Here is a 21,269-nt window from a genome sequence, read left to right as displayed (position 1 = left end):
AATTGAAAAGGAAGAGGTAAAACTGTTACTATTTTCAGACATGATATTATATACAGAAAGCCCTAAAGACTCCACCAAAAACACCTGTTAGAAACAATCCCATTAAAAACAATAAAATACCTAGGAACAAATTTAACCAAGTAAGTGAAACACTTGTATACTGAAAACTATAAGACACCAATGAAAGAAACTGAAGACACAAATAAATGGAAAGATATTCCGTGTTCATGGATTGGAAGAATATTGTTAAAATGACCATAACTACCCAAAGCAATCTACAGATTCAATGCAATCCCTATCAAAATTCCAATAGCATTTCTCACAGCAATAGAACAACCCTAAAATTCATATGGAACCGCAAAAGATCATGAATAGACAAAGCAGCCTTGAGAAAGAAGAACAAAGCTGGAGGTATCACGCTCTCTGATTTCAAACCACATCACAAAGCTATAGTATTCAAGACAGTATGACACTGTCATAAAAACAGACACACAGATCAATGGTGTTGGGAAAACTGGACAGCCACATGCAAAAGAATGAAACTGGACTACTTTCTCATACCATACACAAAAATTAACTCAAAATGAATTAAAGACCTGAATATAAGACCTTAAAATATAAAAATTCTAGAAGAGGGCTTCCCTGGTGGCGCAGTAGTTGAGAGACCGCCTGCCGATGCAGGGGACACGGGTTCGTGCCCCGGTCTGGGAAGATCCCACATGCCGCGGAGCGGCTGGGCCCGTGAGGCATGGCCGCTGAGCCTGCGCGTCCGGAGCCTGTGCTCCGCAACGGGAGAGGCCGCAACAGTGAGAGGCCCGCGTACCACAAAAAAAAAAAAAAAAAAAAATTCTAGAAGAAAACATAGGTGGTAAGCTCCTTAACACAGGTCTTGGCAATGAATTTTTAGATCTGACACCTAAGGTAAAGACAAAAGCAAAAATAAATAAGTAGGACTACATCAAACTAAAAAGCTTCTGCACAGCAAAGGAAACCATCAACAGAATGAAAAGACAATCCATGGAATGGGAAAAAATATTTGCAAACCACATATCCAATAAGAGGTTAATATCCAAAATACACAAGGAGGGGCTTCCCTGGTAGCACAGTGGTTAAGAATCCACCTGCCAATGCAGGGCACATGGGTTCGACCCCTGGCCCAGGAAGATCCCACATGCCATGGAACAGCTAAGCCCATGCGTCACAACTACTGAGCCGCACTCTAGAGCCTGTGTGCTACAACTACTGAGGCCCATGCGCCTAGAGCCCGTGCTCCGCGACAAGAGAAGCCACCGCAATAAGAAGCCCACACACAGCAACAAAGAGTAGCCCCTGCTCGCCGCAAACTAGAGAAAAGCCTGTGCACAGCAACAAAGACCCAACACAGCCAAAAAAAAAAAAACCACAGGGAACTCATTACAACTCAATACCAAAAATCAAATAACCAACTTATAAATGGACAGTGGAGGTGATTAGATATTTTTCCATAGAAGACATACAGATAAATAGCCAACAGATATATGAAAAGATGCTCAACATCACTAATCATTAGGGAAATGCAAATCAAAATCACAATGAGATATCACCTCACACCTGTCAGAGTGCCTATTATCAAAAAGAGAAGAAATAAGAAGTGTTGACAAGGATGTGGAGAAAATGGAAGTCTTGTGCAGTGTTGGCGAAAATGTAAATAGAACTACCATATGACCTAGCAATTCTACTTCTGGGTATTTATCCAAAGAAAAGGAAAACACTAACTTGGAAAGATATCTGTACCCTCATGTTCATAGCATCATTATTTACAATAGCCAAGAAATGGAAACAACCTAAATATCCATTGATGGCCGAATGGATAAAGAAAATGCAATACATAAACACAACGGAATATTATTCAGCCATAAAAAGGTATGAAATCTTGCCATTTGTGACAACACCAATGGACCCTGAGGGCATTATACTAAGTGAAATAGCTAGAGAAAAACGAATACTGCATAGTATCACTTACATGTAAAATCTTACATGGGGAAAAAAAAACCCAACAACAACAAAACACCAAGCTCACAGATAGTTTGGTGCTTGCTGGGGGTGGGGATGGGTGGGTGGGAGCGGGGCTGGGTGAAGAGGATCAAAAGGTACAAACTTCTAGTTACAAGATAAATAAATCATGGGGATGTAATGAAAAACGTGGTGACAATAGTTAATAATACTGAATGGCATATTTGAAAGTTGCTAAGTGAGTAGACCTTAAAAATTCTCATCACAAGAAAAAAAATTTGTAGCTATGTATGGTAAAGAATATTAACTAGACTTATTGTAGTGATCATTTTGCAATAGAGTTGATCTTTGAACAACTGGGAGATTAGGGGCACCAACCTCCCATGAAGTCAAAAATCCACATATAAGTTTACAGTTGGCGCTATGTATCCACAGTTCCACATTCTCGGAATCAACCAACCAAATATCATGTAGTACTATAGTACGTATTTATTGAAAAAAATCCATGCATAAGTGGACCCACACAGTTCTAACCCATGTTGTACAAGGGTCAACTGTATATACAAATATACAAATATCGAATCATTATGTTGTACACCTAAAACTAATATAATGTTGTATATCAATTATATCTCAATAAAACAAAATACTTATTTTTAAGTGTATCTACATTCACATGTAAAAAATTTATTCTTGTTATTTTTAATAAATTAGTAAATATTTAAAAAATGTATTGGCTTTACTTTCTAATATAGCAAATACAGATAAACATAGCCTACGTAAACCAAAGCTCTTTTTTCCCCCATTTTTGGCCACGTCGTGCAGCTTGTGGGATCTTAGTTCCCCGACCAGGGATTGAACCTGGGCCCTTGGCAGTGAAAGTACGGACTCCTAACAACTGGACTGCCAGGGAATTCCCGCAAAGCTCTTTAGGAACCTCGATGATTAAGAGTATAAAAGAAGGCACCAAGACCAAAATATTTGAGAACTGCTGAGTTAGAATACAACCGAAAAGTAATAATGACAAGAGTATGGCCATGGACTACATACAGGTATGGCTCTCTACCAGATCCTTGCTTCTGAAATGGAGCCCAGCCAGTGGGAATGATCATTCAACCTATTATGAATTCACATTATCTAGTCTATATTTTTCTATTTTATCCATGAGGACGACAATAGGAAATTGTCAAATGCTTGGTACAGCATTGCACTGGTTTAGCCATCTGCATACTGTTTTCTGTAAAAGGTAAGATAGTAAACATTTTCAGCTTTGCAGGCCAGGTGGTCTCTGCTGCAGTTACTCAGCTCTGCTGTTTGTTACAGTTCAAAAGCAAGCACAGACTGTAAGTAAATAAACGGGTATGGCTGTGTTTCAATAAAATGTTGTTTACAGACAGGCTGGGAACTAGATTTGGCTCCTAGGCTGTAGTTTGCTGACCCCTGCCCCAGTCTACCAGCATCCAAAAATACTATTGAAAACAGAAAAGAATTCAGCTTGACATATATTCTTACTAAACTAAACCTTTATTACTGATCATTGTTTTGTGAATTAAAAGCAAAAAAACAAAAAAACACACACTTGAGCAAACTGCTCCACTAAATATGGTACACAAGAATTTAATAAAAGAAGAAAACATTTAAAATGATCATCACATTATGAACAATAGCAATGCTACACTTGAAAAGGAAAGTTACCTCTGTATCAACTTTTGAGATTACCTCTGAAATTTGCCACTGATTTGAAGATGCAGCAGGATTCTGGTTTACACATTCTGACTTTCTCTTAGATGGCCATTGTTTCTGGTTACTTTCTGGAACCTTTGGTTCTTGATGTTCTTTAGTTTCTGAAATTGTATTTGTTGCTATTGTCATTAAAAGGCAAGAATATTTGATAATAACAAAATAAACCTAAATGATAGAACATGTTAAAAAACTGCATTAGCATTTTTCTCTTAAAAAACAAAGAAACTAAAAACTTTAAGCCAGCTGCTGACAATTTGCTTTTAGCAAGTTAATTTTTCAAAGCTGAAACAGCCATCTTCCTAGGTTGTTACCTAGAGCTTTACCAAAGACCATTCTGAATTTAAATGCTTCTGGTCTTTACCAGAAAACAAGGAAATAAATAAGTAAAAATTTAAAAACATGTATGTCTTACTAATAAAGAGAAGCTAGTTCACCACTTTTCATAGACCTCTAGCTTTTTAACAAAATTTTTACCTTAAACTAGCCTGTAATTTACTTTCTTAAGCGTCTGAACAAAAGAGCCTCAACAATAACATTGACTATTTTATGAATGTCAATATTCTGTCCTTATCATAACAGATGCAAAAATTCTAAACAAAATATTTGCAACTGATATACAAAATATATAATAAATTATGACCAAGTTGTGTTTATTCCTAAATGCAAAGTTGCTTAACACTTGAAAGTTAATTCAATAATATAATTGCCATAATAATAGAGGAGAATAGTCTGTGGTCAACTCCAAAAATGCGGAAAAGGCATTTCATAAAATTCAATACCCAGTCACAAAAAAACTTTTCGTCTAGATATAAAGCAAAACTCACTCTGTTTTGATATTTGATAAAGAATAGCTGTAAGACTCTAAGGCAATTATCATGTGAGGGTAAAATAATGAAAGTGGCTCTCTAAAATAAGGAGTGAACAAAAACGCCACCTATCATTCCTTCTATTCACCATTATGCTAGAGGTTATAAGTGCAATACAGCAAAGAAAAGAAAGTTAAAGGACTAGAAGGCAAAAAATGTTATATTATTTTCAAACAACATGAAAGAATTTATAGGAAAATATTAGAATTATTCAGTGACTTTAGCAATGTAACTGTAAATATGATAAATAGCTAAAAATCAGTTGTATTTTTACATATCAGCAACAAAGTAGAGGATAAGTATTTTTTTTAAAAAAGATCCCATTCATTATCATATCAAAAAAAAATCAGATCTCTAAGTACATGTCTAGCAAAAGATAAGCAAAATCTCTACACAGAAAAGTATTTCTTCAAAAATCTTTAAAAGATTACTTAAACGAATGAAGGGATATGCCAGGTTAGTGGACTAGAAAATTCATCTGTTAAGATGTCAACCTGTCCCACTAGATCTCAATCAAAATCCCATTTAAAAAAAAAAAAAAATGGGGCTTCCCTGGTGGTGCAGTGGTCGAGAGTCCGCCTGCCGATGCAGGGGACGCGGGTTCGTGCCCCGGTCCGGGAAGATCCCACGTGCCGCGGAGCGGCTGGGCCCGTGAGCCACGGCCGCTGAGCCTGCGCGTCCGGAGCCTGTGCTCCGCAGCGGGAGAGGCCACAACAGTGAGAGGCCCGCGTACAGGAAAAAAAAAAAAAAGGAAATCTGACAGATTCTAATATTTATATGGAAATCCAAAAGGCTTAGAATAACTAAAATAGCTTTGACAAAGAACAAAGGTGGAATTTACGCTGACAGATATGAAGACTTAACTGCAGTAATTATGTCAGTATTAGCACAAGGACACAAAGGACTATGGAACAGAGAAGAATTCAAGACCAGACATCAAACACAGACTCACCTAATTTATAACAAATCACTGAGGGGAAAAAGGGTCTTTTCAATAAATGCTGCTGGATCTACTGGATATCCACATGGGAAGAAAAAAATGAATCCAGACACTTGATCTTAGCTATACACAAACATTAAATTCAAGTAGAATATAACTCTAAATGTGAAACGTAAAATGATGTCTTCTGGGCTTCCCTGGTGGCGCAGTGGTTGAGAGTCCGCCTGCCGATGCAGGGGACACGGGTTCGTGCCCCGGTCCGGGAAGATCCCACGTGCCGCGGAGCGGCTGGGCTCGTGAGCCATGGCCGCTGAGCCTGCACGTCCGGAGCCTGTGCTCCGCAGCGGGAGAGGCCACAACAGTTAGAGGCCCGCGTACCGCAAAAAACAAAAACAAACAAACAAAAAAAAATGATGTCTTCTGCAATATATGGAAAGGGCTTCTTCCCTGGTGGCTCAGTGGTTAGGAATCCGCCTGCTCAACGCAGGGGACATGGGCTCGAGCCCTGGTCCGGGAAGATCACACATGCCACGGAGCAACTAAGCCCGTGTGCCTCAACTACTGAGCCTGTGCTCTAGAGCCCACGAGCCACAACTATGGAGCCCGTGCGCCACAATACTAAAGCCCGCACGCCTAGAGCCCAAACTCTGCAACAAGAGAAGCCACCGCAATGAGAAGCCCGCGCACTGCAACGGAGAGCAGCCCCCACTCGCCGCAACTAGAGAAAGCCCGCCCGCAGCAACGAAGACACAACGCAGCCAAAAATAAATAAATAAATTTATAAAAAAATAAATTAAATAAAATATATGAAAATATTTTTATGATCTTGAAGGGGGAAAAGATTTGTTTAAAGTCACAGAATACACTCACCACAAAGGAAAAGACTGATAAATTAAAATGCATGATAATTAACAATTTCATCAAGTCTTCACCACATAATAGGAGAAGTTACTTGTAAAATATATACCCAACAAAGGAGCTGTATCTAGATCATATTAATGTCTCCTAACATCAATGCGAGAAAGAAAGGAAACCCAATGGAAAAACTGGGGAGGCTTGAACAAGTACTTCACAAGAGGATACCCATATGGCCGATGAACACAAAAAGGCCTTCAGCATCGTTAGACATCAGGGAAATGCGCATTAAAACCACAGCGAGATATCACTTAGCAGAATCAGAATGTTTAACATTAAAAACCAACAATAAAAACTATTGGGAAAAATGTGGAGCAAGAGTAACATAAGTGCTGGTGAAACACAACACTTTGGAAAACCGTCCAGCACTATCGACGAGACGTATATATACAACATCCTGTGACCCCACAGCCCCACTCGGAATACACTTGACGGAAATGTGTGTGAAAGAAATGAAAGCATTAAATTAGGTGCCAGGTCAGTACTATAAACAAGAATTTTTGGTAAAGATGATTTTTCAATCATATCCGTTTGTAATAGGTGCCATGAAAATACAGAATATGAGTTTCCCCCAATTACTAGCAAGAGGAATCTACAGTTGGCCCTCCATACCCGCAGCTTCCACAGGGCTGACTATACCACATCAATTTACAGAAGGGACTTGAGCAACTGCGGATTTGGGCAGCCGAGGGGGATCCTGGAAACAATGCCCTGCTGATCCGAAGGGACGCTGATGTTCCCAATCAAAATAATGGCTGCCCAGTTTGCAGGGATGGAGGGCTTTCCTGTGACATGGGACTTTCCGGGCTAAAACCAGAAAAGTCCCAGTGTTCCTCTTCAGTCCAATCAAAAGAAAACATTACACCCAATCTGGCAAACTTTGTCTGGACAATGGTCATCCAATTCATGATCCCATTCAAAAACCTCTGATGGTGCTCTGACATCTAAACAAATAAAAAATTTAAGCCCGACATTCTAAGTCTAACTAGTCTTATCTCCCACTTCTATACTACCTGTGTTACAGTTTTCAGCATAATTGACCATCTTTGTTCCTAGAATATTTTATTCTTTTGCTTATGTTACTCCCTCCATCTGAAATACTCTATCACTGCCATTTCTTCCTATTTAAATGCTATCAATGCTTCACGTTTCTTCTCCTCCACAAACTATTTCCTTATTTCCCCTAAACCAAATTAGTTCCTCAGATTTCTCCTTGCACTGAATCCTCATAGCACTTTATTGATGTGGTTCTCATGATACTCTATATTCTACCCAGCATTATATTTATCAGCAGATGTCCCACACTGCTGGGCAATCTCCTTGGGACCCTGTCTCATTCATGTATATATCCTTAGAACATGCACCACAGTACTCATATATTGGAAAAGCAAATGTTTGACAAAAGAGGAAAGGGAGAATTATCATAGAAATACAGCCTCTGCGTCCTTTCCAGAAAGTATTTATCAGGCCAACTGAGAACAGTAACTCCGTGCCACGGTATTTTCCCTCCAACCTTCCTTTAATGCACCTTTTAGGCAAATAAACTTTCTTTGCTATAGAATTGAATACTTTTCATACAATCTATAAAATTTAACTGAAATACAAGATAAAGGGACACAGTCATAGTCTTACATGGCAATTGTTAGGTGGCCGGTCAACTTTCACAAGTACAAAGTGATTCTCTTAATTAAAGAAGTAGTCTGTTTTGTCACTCTTACCTTCTAATTTTGTTAGAAGGCTTGATTCACTTTTATTCTTCAGGGTTACTGAATCAGTAATAAGTTCAGAACTCTTCTCATCTGACATCTGAGGTTCCTTGGAACGAATATTTTTAACAGACTACATAAAAAGAATAAGATTTGATTGGATTTTATATAAAGTCTCATCAACGGAAGTAGTACTAATCTGTCTCAGTGTTCAGTATACTAAAGTCTCGCCTATATGAAAAGACTGCTAGGAAGATTATCTATTATACTTGCACGTGGACTCACGTGCAAGGAAGATAACTTCTTGAATTACTGAGTAGAGCAACGGGAATGGCCACAACCATAAAACTGGCCAATTTACTTTCAATAGACATATTAATCAAATGGTAAAATTTAGTCACTTAAAACGAGAGGTTGGAAAATTTGAATCTAACATAAAACACACTTCATTATTTTGTTACTGTGATCATATTTTATCACCAAAAATAACAGCACTGGTCAAAATTAAGATTTGCATAAGTCTAAGACAGTATTATTCTAAATCCAGAAAATAAACTTTTGACACAACTATGCACTATTCTCTAAGATAGCTGTAAACTAGTTAAACTTATTATTTAAAAGCAAAGACCATGAAAGAGAGAGACAAATTACAAGGAATCGAAAATCAAAAAGACCTACATTGTGATGCCAGGGGTTTAACTCAACTATAGGAACAATAGTATAACCCCTAAAAATCAGTGCACCAGGGATTAAAGCTGTCTCCTGTCTTTGAAGTTCACACATCTGCCATATCAGGACGCCAGGATTATCTAAGCCCTCACCTCTGCCCCATCACAAAGCCACTCCCTCATTTTTGTCTAAGATGCCCTGCGAGGTCATATGATTAAACACACCAAGAAACAAAAGCTGGGGGGCATGGCTCGCCCGGCTATTCCCAAATCCAGGCCAACTAACCTGCTAAAACATTATATAATAATTGCTAATTCAGAGTTACCCCAGAAGATCGCTGATCATTGCCCTACCACCTCAACTGAGGAGAAACAGTTTAGGACTTATGTGCCACTTCCCGTCAGTGGTCCGGCATATCTTGGGGTTTCAGGAGCACTGCTGGAGATACATAAATCATGGACTCCTTTCCCGGAAAAAGCTCCATGGACCCTGGGTCAGGAACCTTGCTTCATGGAAAGATTTAAAAATGGACATACCGTTAAATGTCTCAAGTCACTGGAATCATTTCCACTTGATTTAGATCCAGAAACGACTGTATCTCGGCATTCTGATCCAGAGATCTGTCTGTTACCCATGAAACAAAACAATTGTAATGTTTAACCTGAAATCAATCATTTCAACGAATTATTTTTTCAATTTTAAAGTTGACTTTTTAACAATATGTACACCTTTTAATTGGAAAAATCACTTGGAAAGATTTTTTTAAATAAATGTATGTATGTATGTATGTATGTATTTTTGGCTGTGTTGGGTCTTCGTTGCTGCGTGCAGACTTTCTCTAGTTGCGGCGAGCGGGGGCTACCCTTCACTGTGGTGCTTGGGCTTCTCATTGCGGTGGCTTCTCTTTGTTGCAGAGCACGGGCTCTAGGCATGCAGTCTTCAGTAGTTGTGGCACACGGGCTCAGTAGCTGTGGCACACGGGCTTAGTTGCTCCGCGGCATGTGGGATCTTCCCGGACCAGGGCTCAAACCCGTGTCCCCTGCACTGGCGGGAGGATTCTTAACCACTGCGCCATCAGGGAAGTCCCCTGGAAAGATATTTTTAAAAATAACAAGATTCCAGTATAAACGTGACTGAAGTGCTGGGCAGTGATAAAAGTGAGAGAGATGAGTAGTAAGTAGGTGATTGCCTACCCTGTTATGTAATAAGTAACAGCTGGAGTCAAGGTATGACTGTGGAAAAGGACAAGGGAACAGCAGTATGTAGATCAAACTACACTTCAGGTTGCAAATAGCTTAAGGATAAGAACTAGGGTGTAGGCCCTCCTATGGGAGACTGCCTAGCTCACAATCTATCAAAACAAGCACCAAGAAAATGGCTGGCTTGTTTATTTTTTTGAGTGGGAGAAAATCTCCTAAGCTAGCACTTGAAATGGAGATGACAAGAAAATAGTCATAAGATTTTGGAGCTTAACCTTGACATCCAAAATGCTCTTTAATATCAATGTTCAGTCAAGCCCTAAGTATAATAAGAATTTAAGTATAGAAGACACCAGCTAAAGACAAACGGTTATATTTCTAAAGTTTACTTGTAAAATGATTTTCTAGCATCCAAGGAGCCTTTCCCATTAGAAATAATGTAATGAATAGTGGTTATAGTTAAAAAGAGAGTAGAAAAATGAGGTCCCCTAGCTAAGCTGGAATACGAGATTCTCAGTTTTCAAGTTGAAGGAAGGAGAACACATTAGATGTAGTGAACAATACTTCATCTCTACCTACCCTGCCCCACTTCTTGAAGCCCTAGGCTCAGAAGCAAATGAGTGGGGACTTCCCTGGTGGGCCAGCGGTTAAGACTCCCTCCCAATGCAAGGGTTCAATCCCTGGTCAGGGAACTAAGATCCCACGTACTGTAACTAAGCCTGCATGCCACAACTACTGAGCCCATGCACTGCCAACTAGGGAAGCCTGCATACCGCAACGAAGACCCAGCGCAGCCAAAATAAATAAATTAAAAAAAAAAAAAAGAAGTAGAAGGGCTATGCTGACTGTAAAGTGAGGTGCACATGTAAAAAAAGAAGGAGCAAGTGAGTGAATTAATCATCTCTCCCACTGATAGCTGCGCCTTTCCTTGAACTAGCTGCAAAAGAAATTGTTCCCAGACCTCCCTTCACCCCTATGGAGACTTCCATACCCACTCAAAAGAGTCTTACCAGAGAGGCTACCATAAGGGAGAAATGTTCAAACATCAGGAGTTTTTACCCCAGGGCTGTTTGCATAGTCTTTTTAAGCTTCGTGTTGACTTAATCTTTTTTCCTCTGTGTTTCCTAATTCTTTAATAGTTCTTTTAATGAATATTTTAATGAGTGCAAAAGCAAAATAAAGTCATATCTCCCACTCATACTAAATAAAAATGTAATCATAATTACTTTCACATAGTAAAAGACTTTAAGATCATTCTGCCATCAATCTTCAAGTTTTGAAACCAAATTAAAAAATTAAAACTCAAACATACCTTTTAGTAAAAGGTGGTGCAACTGAAGCATCTGTTTTCTCATGGTAATCCGGGCTACTTAGAAGGTTAACTGGGACTCTTCCGAACGGGCATGACTAAAAATGTTTTGAAAGATTAAGTAACTAACTAGGAAATAAGTATAGACCTCACCACTACCATTTTAATCAGAGTTAAAAATAACTTACTCGTTTAGCTTTGTTTGTTTGTTTCAAAGGATTTCGATGGCCTATCTCTGCATCTTGAGGGGGTATGTTCTCCCTAAACAGAAAGAAAATAGTCCTGATTTTTAAAAGAATAATACTGACACATGCATTTTCATCAACTGTTAAACACTGTTATTGTAACATGAAAATATATATGCAGATGTATAAATAATATAAATGTAGGACGAGCATTTAAAAAATGGATTCAGTTTCCTTACCCATACAAAAACCTGGCTTTAGTCTGTGCTCTGGAATCACAACTGATGTTCCTATTCGGTAAATGTCCAAGTGTACTGGGGAACGGTTCTTGCACATTTGATACTGTAGATGCTGTAAACATTTGAAATTGTAATTAAATTTATAAGGACATAAGAAATACACAAAAAAGTAATCTCATAAATAAGAATGTTTTAAAAGTCAATTCATAGTAAATATTTGTCCCCAAATAAGATATGCAGACATGAAGATGTTATGAAGATAATTCTCTACCTATACTTCAAAACTATTCCATAATTATATAACTGTTTTCTCAAGAGTAGACACATTCCTTATTTCTAATAGCAAAAAGTCATTCTCTCGCCTAGATCAAGTTTTTGTTTGTTTGTTTTTAACTGAAGTATAGTTGATTTACAATGCTGTAATAGTTTCTGGTGTACAGCAAAGTAATTTATATATATATGTTCTTTTTCATATTCCTTTCCATTATTGTTTATTACAGGATATTGAATACAGTTCCCTGTACTATACAGTGGGACCTTATTGTTTTAGATCAAGCTGTTTTTAATGTGTTACCAATTAGAGTTTGATTACGGAAAAAAAAATTCCAACAAGAAAGTAATGACTTTGTTACTTCTAAAAGTCTTACCTCCTTTACATCTAAAACGTAATCTTAGATTTTGATCATTCTAAATAAATGATATTTTTCTATAAAATATTATCCTGAATCCTTTTTTGCAGGACAAAACACCACAGAAAAGTATTAGCACACACTAACGTATTTACCTGATAAACTCTTCTTTTCTTCCTCTGAAAGCAGCTGCTTTTTTTGAAGGTTTAAATTCCGAATGGCAATTTCCAGCATTTCTAGGGGTACTGCTCCACATTCCACAGCTTTATGAAGAAGTTGCTTACTTTTTTTGAAATTACCTAACAAAGTAAAAAATAATCGTCATTTTAATGCAGCAACCTTTACTCCCCAGAGGCGTATTCATCAGGACCTAGGAAAAAAATTGAAAAGTCTTAGGCAAAAATGTTTACTCCAAGGCTCACGCACGTTATTCATAAAAAAATAAGCAATTTCTCACTTCTGATAACAAGTCATGTCAAACAGTTTACTTGTGTAAGATGTAACTGATGTGATTATGTATTGGTTTATTGCCACGGTCCGTTTTCACAAGTAAAAGAAATGTTAGCAAAGCAGTTACAAAATGGGGGCAGCAAAGGTCAACTCAAACAGAAACTTGAGAGAATTTAGTAAAAGGGAAAACTAAGCCTTAGATGTTGCAACAGTCTCAAGAGCATCAATCTGTTACAACACAGCATAATAATTATCATTTATAATAACATTTAGTCATTAAGGTTGACACCTTTTGCTAAAGGGAATTCCCATCAAAAGGATTCATGTGAAAAAATGTAACAATAAAGGTTAATCTTCAGCAACCAGACTTAGCTACACCACCCCCAAAATGCAAAATAACTGAGAAACTACCAAAATCACCTTTTGACTACAGATAAATTACCAAACAAATTTTCTTTCAACTGCAAACTTACCCAATACATTTAGTTTAGAATTTCATTTATAAATATTAAATGTATACGTCATGTATGTTATGAAATGTGTTAGCATTTTTGGGAGCCACTAGGCTATGCTATGCACTTGGCACTTGGGTGTAAAAATGGTTAAGAGTCAGCCTCTAGTTTCTCACAGTTTACAAATTTTAAGAACATAAACATATTTGATAGAGACTAAGACTACATTTATTCAGAGTACTGAGATTTCATATATTGAGCATTTCAGGATAGCAAAAGAAGAAAGAAAGGCTTGGACAGGAACTAGTAATTAGGGAGCTTACTAAGGTCATAGACCCCTTTGAGAATCTGATAAAAACTATGGAATGTCCTCCACTCCTACAAAAATACACATACACACCAAAAGCACATAGGACTTTGGGGATTTTGCATTTTTCCTGAAACCCTATTCATCAACCTTGTTCAAAATAATCACAATTTGGACCTTGAGGTTACTACTACATCCCAGTGGTACCAATGAGGTTTATTTCTTATTTACAGATAATATAATTTGAGATTTTCAAAATTTGTATTCTAAAGATATAAGTTTATAGCTGCTGTGGATAGGCCATAACACCTCAAAAATTTTAAAAAGTAGAATGAAGGAGAGATAGATGATCTTAAAGGCCTGGCCATACTCTAACGAGCAGTGAGTCAGTTCTCCTAGGCAGGAAAGGGATGATTTTTTTTTTTTTTTTATGTCACCTGATAGTGCACAGGATAGACCAGAGAAGATGATTCAGATAACTAGGACTCAGAAATCATCTGCATAAGTAGAAGTTCAGGATTTGAGTTTATACAGTGCTTTTCTCCAACCTCGGTCTTGGCGAACACTCTCTAAGGAGTTAGCCCTGCTTTGGACACGACTACAAGGATTCCGGCTGAGCCAAAAAGAAAAAATGGTAATAATATGTGTATTACTGGTGGGAAATGGGATCAGGGTTGGAGCGGCAACAAGGCAAATGGAAAAACAGGAAAACATGGCCAGAGGGCCAGCAGGATAGATCCAAAGGCCCCAGAAAATGAAAGGAGTAAAGGCTAATGGCCAGGCTAAAAGTGTCTGAGGAAGAGACTGCCCTTGTTCTATCTAAAATGTCCAGACTAGGGAGAACCAAGTGAGCAAGAAATAAAAGCTTCTACAGCAGTTTACTTTTTTTTAATTGAACTACCAATTAATGCTACAATTATATTCTGATATATATTTTGGTGCTATGACACCATCGCACAAGATAAACTTATCTAAGCTCTGCTTTAAATATCTTATATCCTCATCCCAGAAATACTCAGTAAAGAAGCCACTTTCCTTTAGATGTTTCCTGAATCTAATAGCACACACGTGATGTTCATGCTTATCTTCCTGGGTTACTCCTCACAAGTGGAAGGGCCAGTATGACAAATATTCTCCACATGTACACTTAGGTAGCATTCTTCCCCCATATTCTCACCTGACGTTTTGCCTCATACTTCTATTTCATACACATGATTTAATATTCGAATGTACGTTACAGTAGGAAGTTATCTCCTACTTAAAATTCGGACTTGACATTTTCAGATTACCTTGTGATAGTTCAAATTGTGCAAAAGATATATGCACGAAAGCAAATTTCTTGCAGTTTGCTCTGGCCATCTGAAAGTAGTCGCGTGCGTCATCTGGCTCTTGAATACTGAAATAAAGATTTCAGAGTCAAGCTTTAAGAAAAAAGACACATTTGCCTAAGTTTGATAACTCCTCATTCTATTTTCCAGAGGACACAGGATATTGTTCTTTTTTCTGTATGTAAAATTAAATAAGTTAATTTTTACAATCTTTTTAGGCAGAGTCTAGAGTATGTAACTTTGTGGAAATATGTACATAGTAAAGATAAAGAAGGTTTACATTACTCACTTGTTAATTATAAACAAAAGAATTTCGTCAAAAAATATTAAATTTCTTACAAGTAATTCTGACAACATGTTTTCATTTTACCTTTTGGTGATGTAGTTATGTGTTATGTAATGTAGTTAGCTAAATGCAGTTAAAATGGTAATACTTACGCTTTTAATTCAGCAAATCTCACTTGAATTCTAGCAAAACTCTCATTTTGGCCATATTTATCTGGAGGAAGTGCTTCAATTGCTTGATTGTAACGACCAATCAATTTATTTAAAAGGGCATCATTTAAAGGGACACTGTTTTTCTCTAGTTTGAGCAACAAGTTCAACCAGTCCTCTGGGTTGTTTGCCATCATCATAATTTGGTTAACAGTTCCCGAGTTATCTGAACAGGGGACAAAACATACCACAACAGAGGAAAGACATAAAACAAATGCCAAATTGCACTTTTCTTTCAAATTACAGTTAATCACTGATACTCTCAGTATGAACATACACAAACTCCCTAAAATACTTTTTTAAAACTTTAACAACTCATGTAAATATAAGCAAACTTATTTACTGTATATATATTTTTATGATGGTATACTGTACTACAAAAAGCTATATATTTTGAAGGAAAAAAACCTTGGAAATAAATGTTTATGAGGAGCTTTAGAAAACCATACGCAGTCTAAGAATATTGTATGCTGCAGCAGCATAATTCTATCTTAGCGTCCTAACGATGCAAAGAAAACCTGAGCCTCTCTCACCACCACCAGTACCAACTTTCTTGGAAAATTCTTCATGCTTATTCATTCAAAATTTAGAAACTTACTGCCCTAGTCCTAACATAACCTTTACAACCTTATTGATCCAACATTATATCCATATTCCTCAAACTTAGTTTTAAACCGATCAAACAAAACCAATTTACAAAAGATAAGCAGCTAGTATGGTCATTTTCCTCTCCCTCCAGTTTACCCACATTTCTCCAAAATTTTCATGTTGTTAATCTATTTTTAACCTTCTTTAGTGTTACTAGTTGTCCTGTTCAGGATATTTTAGTCATTATTAAACATTATTAAATTTAGATTTCTCAGAGAAACTATCGTTCCTTCTATTAGTTTCAGTTACCTTCAACAAGGGTTAAATATTTGCTTTTACAAACAAAATTACTGTTTCTGCTTTTTACTAAAAAAAAAAAACCAAAAACCAAAAAAACAGATTCATAACTTTGTTTTTACCCTTAAATTTAATCTGGTCTGATCTTAACTTCATTTTCAGTTTTACCTCCCATCGCCTTCCTAACAAGTTAGGCTTCAAGGTGTCTAAAAAAAGGTCTTTGAAGATGTATTTCTCATACCCCATTCTCCCTCTGTTAAAACCTTAAAGCATCCTGTCTTATTGTGTTAGTATTCATTCGATGTCAAACATATGTTACAATGCAGCATAGTAGATACTAAATTCTTCTCATCTAGAAACCACGGTTTTAATCTTCCTCAGTATCATGTCTTACATCCCAATTATCAATATATGTTAAGTATTCACAGTTTTGAGCAACTAAAGATTTTAAATAAGGACTTATCTACCTTGGCGTACAAGCTTTGTTACCACTGTTTAAATACACAAAGTGTGGTGATAGAATATCACCATATTAAGAATTTGCTTAACACCAAAATGATCAGTTTCTAAGTGGTTTCAAGTGAATATGACCTGCCATCATGACTAGTTACAGGTTCTTCCATTTGCTTTCAATCCCTCATCCACTTAATGGTTAGTACAGATACAACAAACTTATCCAAAGGTCACTTTTCAAAAATCTCAACAATCTAAAATATAGTAAAGAATTCGGCTTCTGAACTAATACTTTTCATAAAACTAGGGCATTAAACTTTGGGCACTTTCATTCATTCATTATTCAATAAACATTTAAGTACCTACTACTTGCTAGGCACCATTCTTAGTTCTGCAGACACAACACAACAGATAAAAGCCACACCCTCAGACAGCTCACTTTCTAGTGGAGGAGAGAGACAATAAACACATGAGTAAATGAGATATAAAGTGATTAGTGCTATAGAGAAAAATAATACAGGGAAAGGAAACAGGGGACACACACCCAACCCCACAGGTTGCTATTTTAAATAGGTGGGTTAGGGAAGGCCTCGATGAGATGACATTTGAACAAAGACTTGAAGGAGGTAAGAGTGGGCAGGTAGCTGGGGAGCGGTGTTCCAGGCAGAGAGCAAGGACGAAGGCACTGGGATAGGAGCTGGTCCAGCACACAGGAGGCATAGCAAGGAAGTTGCTGTGAGCAAGGGAGAATAGGAAAGCCCAGGAAAGTAAGAGGAAGATTCTTCAAATCAAATACTGAGTGTTTAACCTTAAACCTGTACATCCTTTTATTGAGATTGGTGAGGTTTTCTCAGTTTGCAGCAAAAAAAGGAATGGAAAAAAAATGGCATACCTATTGATAGCAGGCATATCAGCAGAAATGAGAGCTGCCAATAATGGAAGAGTTATGAAAATTACCTCTGAGCACACTGTAATATGTGATGTTAAGTATCCTTTCTTAAGAAAGTGGAAAATTGTGGGAATATTTCCACACAAAAGGGTTAAAACATAAAATGTTTGTGCTCTAACTGGTGAGCGTCAATTACTGAGAAAAGTACACCATGTGAACACCCAGTGGTTAACATTTCCTTCCTTTACCGCAGAGGTATTCAAAACAAGGGAACTCACCTGTAGTATCAGCAGAGGCTTTATTCAAGCTTAGCTCATCAGTAAGGTCTTCGTTTTTAAATTTATTTTTAATATCTCTTACTTTGTTCATTATGGAATCAATTGTCAATTCTCTGCCACTTAAATCCTCAGCCTCCATTTCTAAGGAAAAAAAAAAATCGAACTATTCAGAATTCCTATTTTTACTAGCATTAAAGAAAAAAATGTTGCAACTAGCTGTTTAGAACCCAGGAGACTAAAGCATTATAAATATGAATATCTCAACACAGATATTATCAAGGTAGTATTTATGAAGCTATGTGCACAAAAACAACAGCATGTCTTTGTAATCTACCCAGCAAGGATTCCAACACGTAAGTCCACCTCTTCTTTCCACCAGAACATCAATGAAGCCATTGCACAACACAGAAGTTGCTGCCCCCTTTCAAACTTTCCATTTTTCTTCTCTGCCTTCCTTTCACTCTTTTTCCAGAATTATTTTCTCTGGGCCATCTGCAAATTCAGTCGTTTAAAAAAATGTGATGGTATGTTTGCTTGGATTCTGGTAGTGACATATAGGCATAAAAAAACCCTTTTGGTAGTGAGAATAACCATTCATTTATTTATCTGCTTTATGTCAGTAAACCTGCACATTGCAAGTGCTTTCAAAGCATGATACATACAACATCACTGTCCTTTACTGATAAATGGGGTATCAGCAGCTTGTTCTTGTGCATATCTGGCAGAAACATGATGTGCTACCTTAATCATTCTAATACCAAGAATCTACTGTATTAGTACAGTACTGAGCACTTGCTCATCTGCATGGTGTTGATGTTTAGTCCGCAAAGTGTCCGCAGTCTTTCTTCCTGTCAATCTCATCTTTGTGATTCTCAAACCCATCAATCCAGTAACCCAGGGCCACTGATATCAATGGCGCCCCAACCTCGAGCGTAACAATGAAAAAGGGGGATAAAGCGGGCAGCTAGGTATCACCCCTTGAAGCCAGGTTCCAAAGGTAACTGTCAGAATCACGGCCACCATCTCCTCTCCCTGTTCTAAAACACCAGACAAGAGAGGGAGTCTCCCCAGATGCCCTGCCAGGCCCTCTCTCCAGCCAAGTCCACATCTACCTCTCGTTTCCCGGGTTCTCAACAAAAAAAATCTCCGGCACTACCGGGAGGATTGGAGGGGCAGAGAGCCCGCCCCTCCCCCTCCAGCCCGTTGAGCCGCACCCTACGTCTTCTCCCAGGCTGTGAGCCCTCCCCGCCTCGCCCCCACCGCTCACCGGCCCGCGCGGCGCGGCTAAGGAGCCCACACACCGGCCGCCGCCGTCCCTCCGTGCGCCGGCAAGGTCGGACTCTCCGCCGGAAAACTGAGTTGAGAACAAAAGATGGAATCCCAGTCCCGCTCCGCAAACACGTTTGAATTTCCCCGCCGCGGCCGCTGCGGCCGCCTATTGGCCAGTGCTAGCTACGTGAACACGTCTGCCGTGATTGGTTCGTGTGCCCTGGCACCGCCCCTTCTACTGCGGCCCACGAGCCCAGCCCCGCGGGGTCTTCCGGTCTGACTCTGACCCCTCGGCGCCGGGAGTCAAAGGGATGCTGGCTGTCGGGGGGTGTCCCCGGGGCGCCGGTAGACTGGCTTTCCTGCACCTTCCCGTTTAACCAGGCCATAGTTTTGCCCGAGAGGTAGCCACTCCCGGGCAGAGTGACCCGGTGAAAGGAAAATAGGAGTGCGGACGCTGCTCCCAGCATCAGGACCTAAAAGGGGCCGTGTCAGTCGGCCCTTGCCCGCCACCGCCCCCTCACTCCTCGGTTCTTCAGGCTCCTCACTGCCCGACTTAGGGAGGATGCGGCCAGGAAGGATCGTTCACAGCGCCAACTCAAGAATCTCAGTGCTTTTTGTCCTTGAGCTTCCACTAGCCTTAGTTCTTCCACTATACTTAAATGACTGTATGCCTCGTCTTCAAGCCAAGGCCCTCCCGTTTGTCAGAATTCTGCGCAAAACTCACATGCCCATCACTGTTGCTATTTCTGAACTCGCCTTGTTAGCCCCCCTCCCTCCGGGCCTGTCCCACTTTAGAGGTCAAGTGCCCTCGGGGGAAGGGCACCTCCCTGGTAATTACGCGAGGGCGAGGCTCTGCGGCTAAGTGGCTTTGTGGTCCAAGGCAGTGCTTCTCTTCATTTGCGAAACGAGATGCCTGTTGTACCGGCATTATGACATATGCTCTGTGGCAGGACAGGTTGGTTAGTTTTGTGTACGTGTAGGAAACTAACTGCAGCTGTCACTTGTTAACTCCAAAGCTGTCCTTAGAACCCTCGCATTCCCAGCTCTGACTAGCCACCCGGCCAGCCTGAAAGCCCTTCCTCACCGAATACATCTTTCCATATCTTCTGGCTCTGTATTTTTGCTTCAGCACAGCAAAATGATTTGCTATACCTGGTTGGCTAATCACTACCTTTGCATCATTGAGCCTAACACTGCTTTTAATTGGAGGAATATACTATTCCACCAATTCTTGTTGATCTCTTTGGGGTCTGATCTCAAAACTTGCATTTTGAAATGCATTTTGAAAATTGCATTTTCCTGAAAATTCTGCTACTAACTCTTCTTTCTGTACACTCACTCCTTTGGTAAGCTCCTCCAATCTTACTTTATTCTTTTTTTGCGGGGGGGGGGGCCGCACTCTGTGGCATGCGGAACTTCCCTCACCAGAGATCGAACCTGTGCCCCCTGCATTGGAAGCAGGGGAGTCTTAACCACTAGACCACGAGGGAAGTCCTCAAATCTTACCTTTTAAAATACCACCGTTGGAGACTTCCCTGGTGGTCCAGAGGTTAAGAATCTGCCTTCCAATGCAGGGGATGTGGGTTCAATCCCTGGTCAAGAACTAAGATCCCACAGGCTGCGGGGCAACTAAGCCTGTGTGCCACAAGTGCGCTACAGCTGGAGAGCTGGGGGACCCCAACGAAAGGTCCCACGTGCCGCAACCAAGACCAACACCTGACGCAGCCAAAAATAAATAAATATTTTATAAAATAAAATACTATCTATGTGTTAATGATTCCCAAATGTATAACCCCAGCAGAACTCTCTCTCCTGAACCCCAGACTCAAATATCCACTGTCTACTTAACGTCTCCACTTAACTGTCTCATAGGTATTTTAAACTCAAAATGTTCAAAACAGCCCCTGATCTCCCCACTCCCAACATACTTCCTACAAAGTCTTCTCTGTAAAAGACATTCCTTGTTCCATTTTTAAGCCCCACATCTTGGTGTCATTCCTGACCCCACATCTAATCTGTAAGCAGATTGTGTCAGGTCCAACAAGGTAGTCCTGGAATCCTACCACCTTTC

At 39.2% G+C, this 21,269-nt stretch overlaps 1 protein-coding gene across 7 annotated transcripts in view; it reads right to left on the bottom strand.

Annotated features, from left to right (window-relative positions):
- TTK (TTK protein kinase) overlaps positions 1-19,346 on the bottom strand; it is a 47,767-nt gene extending 28,421 nt beyond the window's left edge. For 5 of the 7 annotated variants that reach the window (XR_012324708.1, XM_033867468.2, XM_073789377.1 and 2 more), the window contains exons 1-11: positions 19,197-19,346; positions 17,930-18,070; positions 15,368-15,590; positions 14,891-14,997; positions 12,548-12,691; positions 11,764-11,875; positions 11,528-11,600; positions 11,343-11,437; positions 9,368-9,455; positions 8,175-8,295; positions 3,688-3,836 (exon numbers count right to left, since the gene is read on the bottom strand). Coding sequence is in view for 6 of the 7 variants with exons in the window: in XM_033867468.2 (XP_033723359.1) it covers positions 3,688-3,836; positions 8,175-8,295; positions 9,368-9,455; positions 11,343-11,437; positions 11,528-11,600; positions 11,764-11,875; positions 12,548-12,691; positions 14,891-14,997; positions 15,368-15,590; positions 17,930-18,068 (1,251 nt within the window). In the remaining variant the exon portion in view is untranslated. The remainder of the gene's footprint in view (positions 1-3,687; positions 3,837-8,174; positions 8,296-9,367; positions 9,456-11,342; positions 11,438-11,527; positions 11,601-11,763; positions 11,876-12,547; positions 12,692-14,890; positions 14,998-15,367; positions 15,591-17,929; positions 18,071-19,196) is intronic. The other 2 variants (XM_019929345.3, XM_019929346.3) reach the window with 1 other exon arrangement.
- Between the last annotated feature and the right edge of the window lie 1,923 nt (positions 19,347-21,269).

Source organism: Tursiops truncatus, chromosome 12 (assembly GCF_011762595.2).
Source record: "Tursiops truncatus isolate mTurTru1 chromosome 12, mTurTru1.mat.Y, whole genome shotgun sequence".
Lineage (NCBI taxonomy): Eukaryota > Metazoa > Chordata > Mammalia > Artiodactyla > Delphinidae > Tursiops > Tursiops truncatus.
This window is presented reverse-complemented; position numbering and strand designations above follow the sequence as displayed.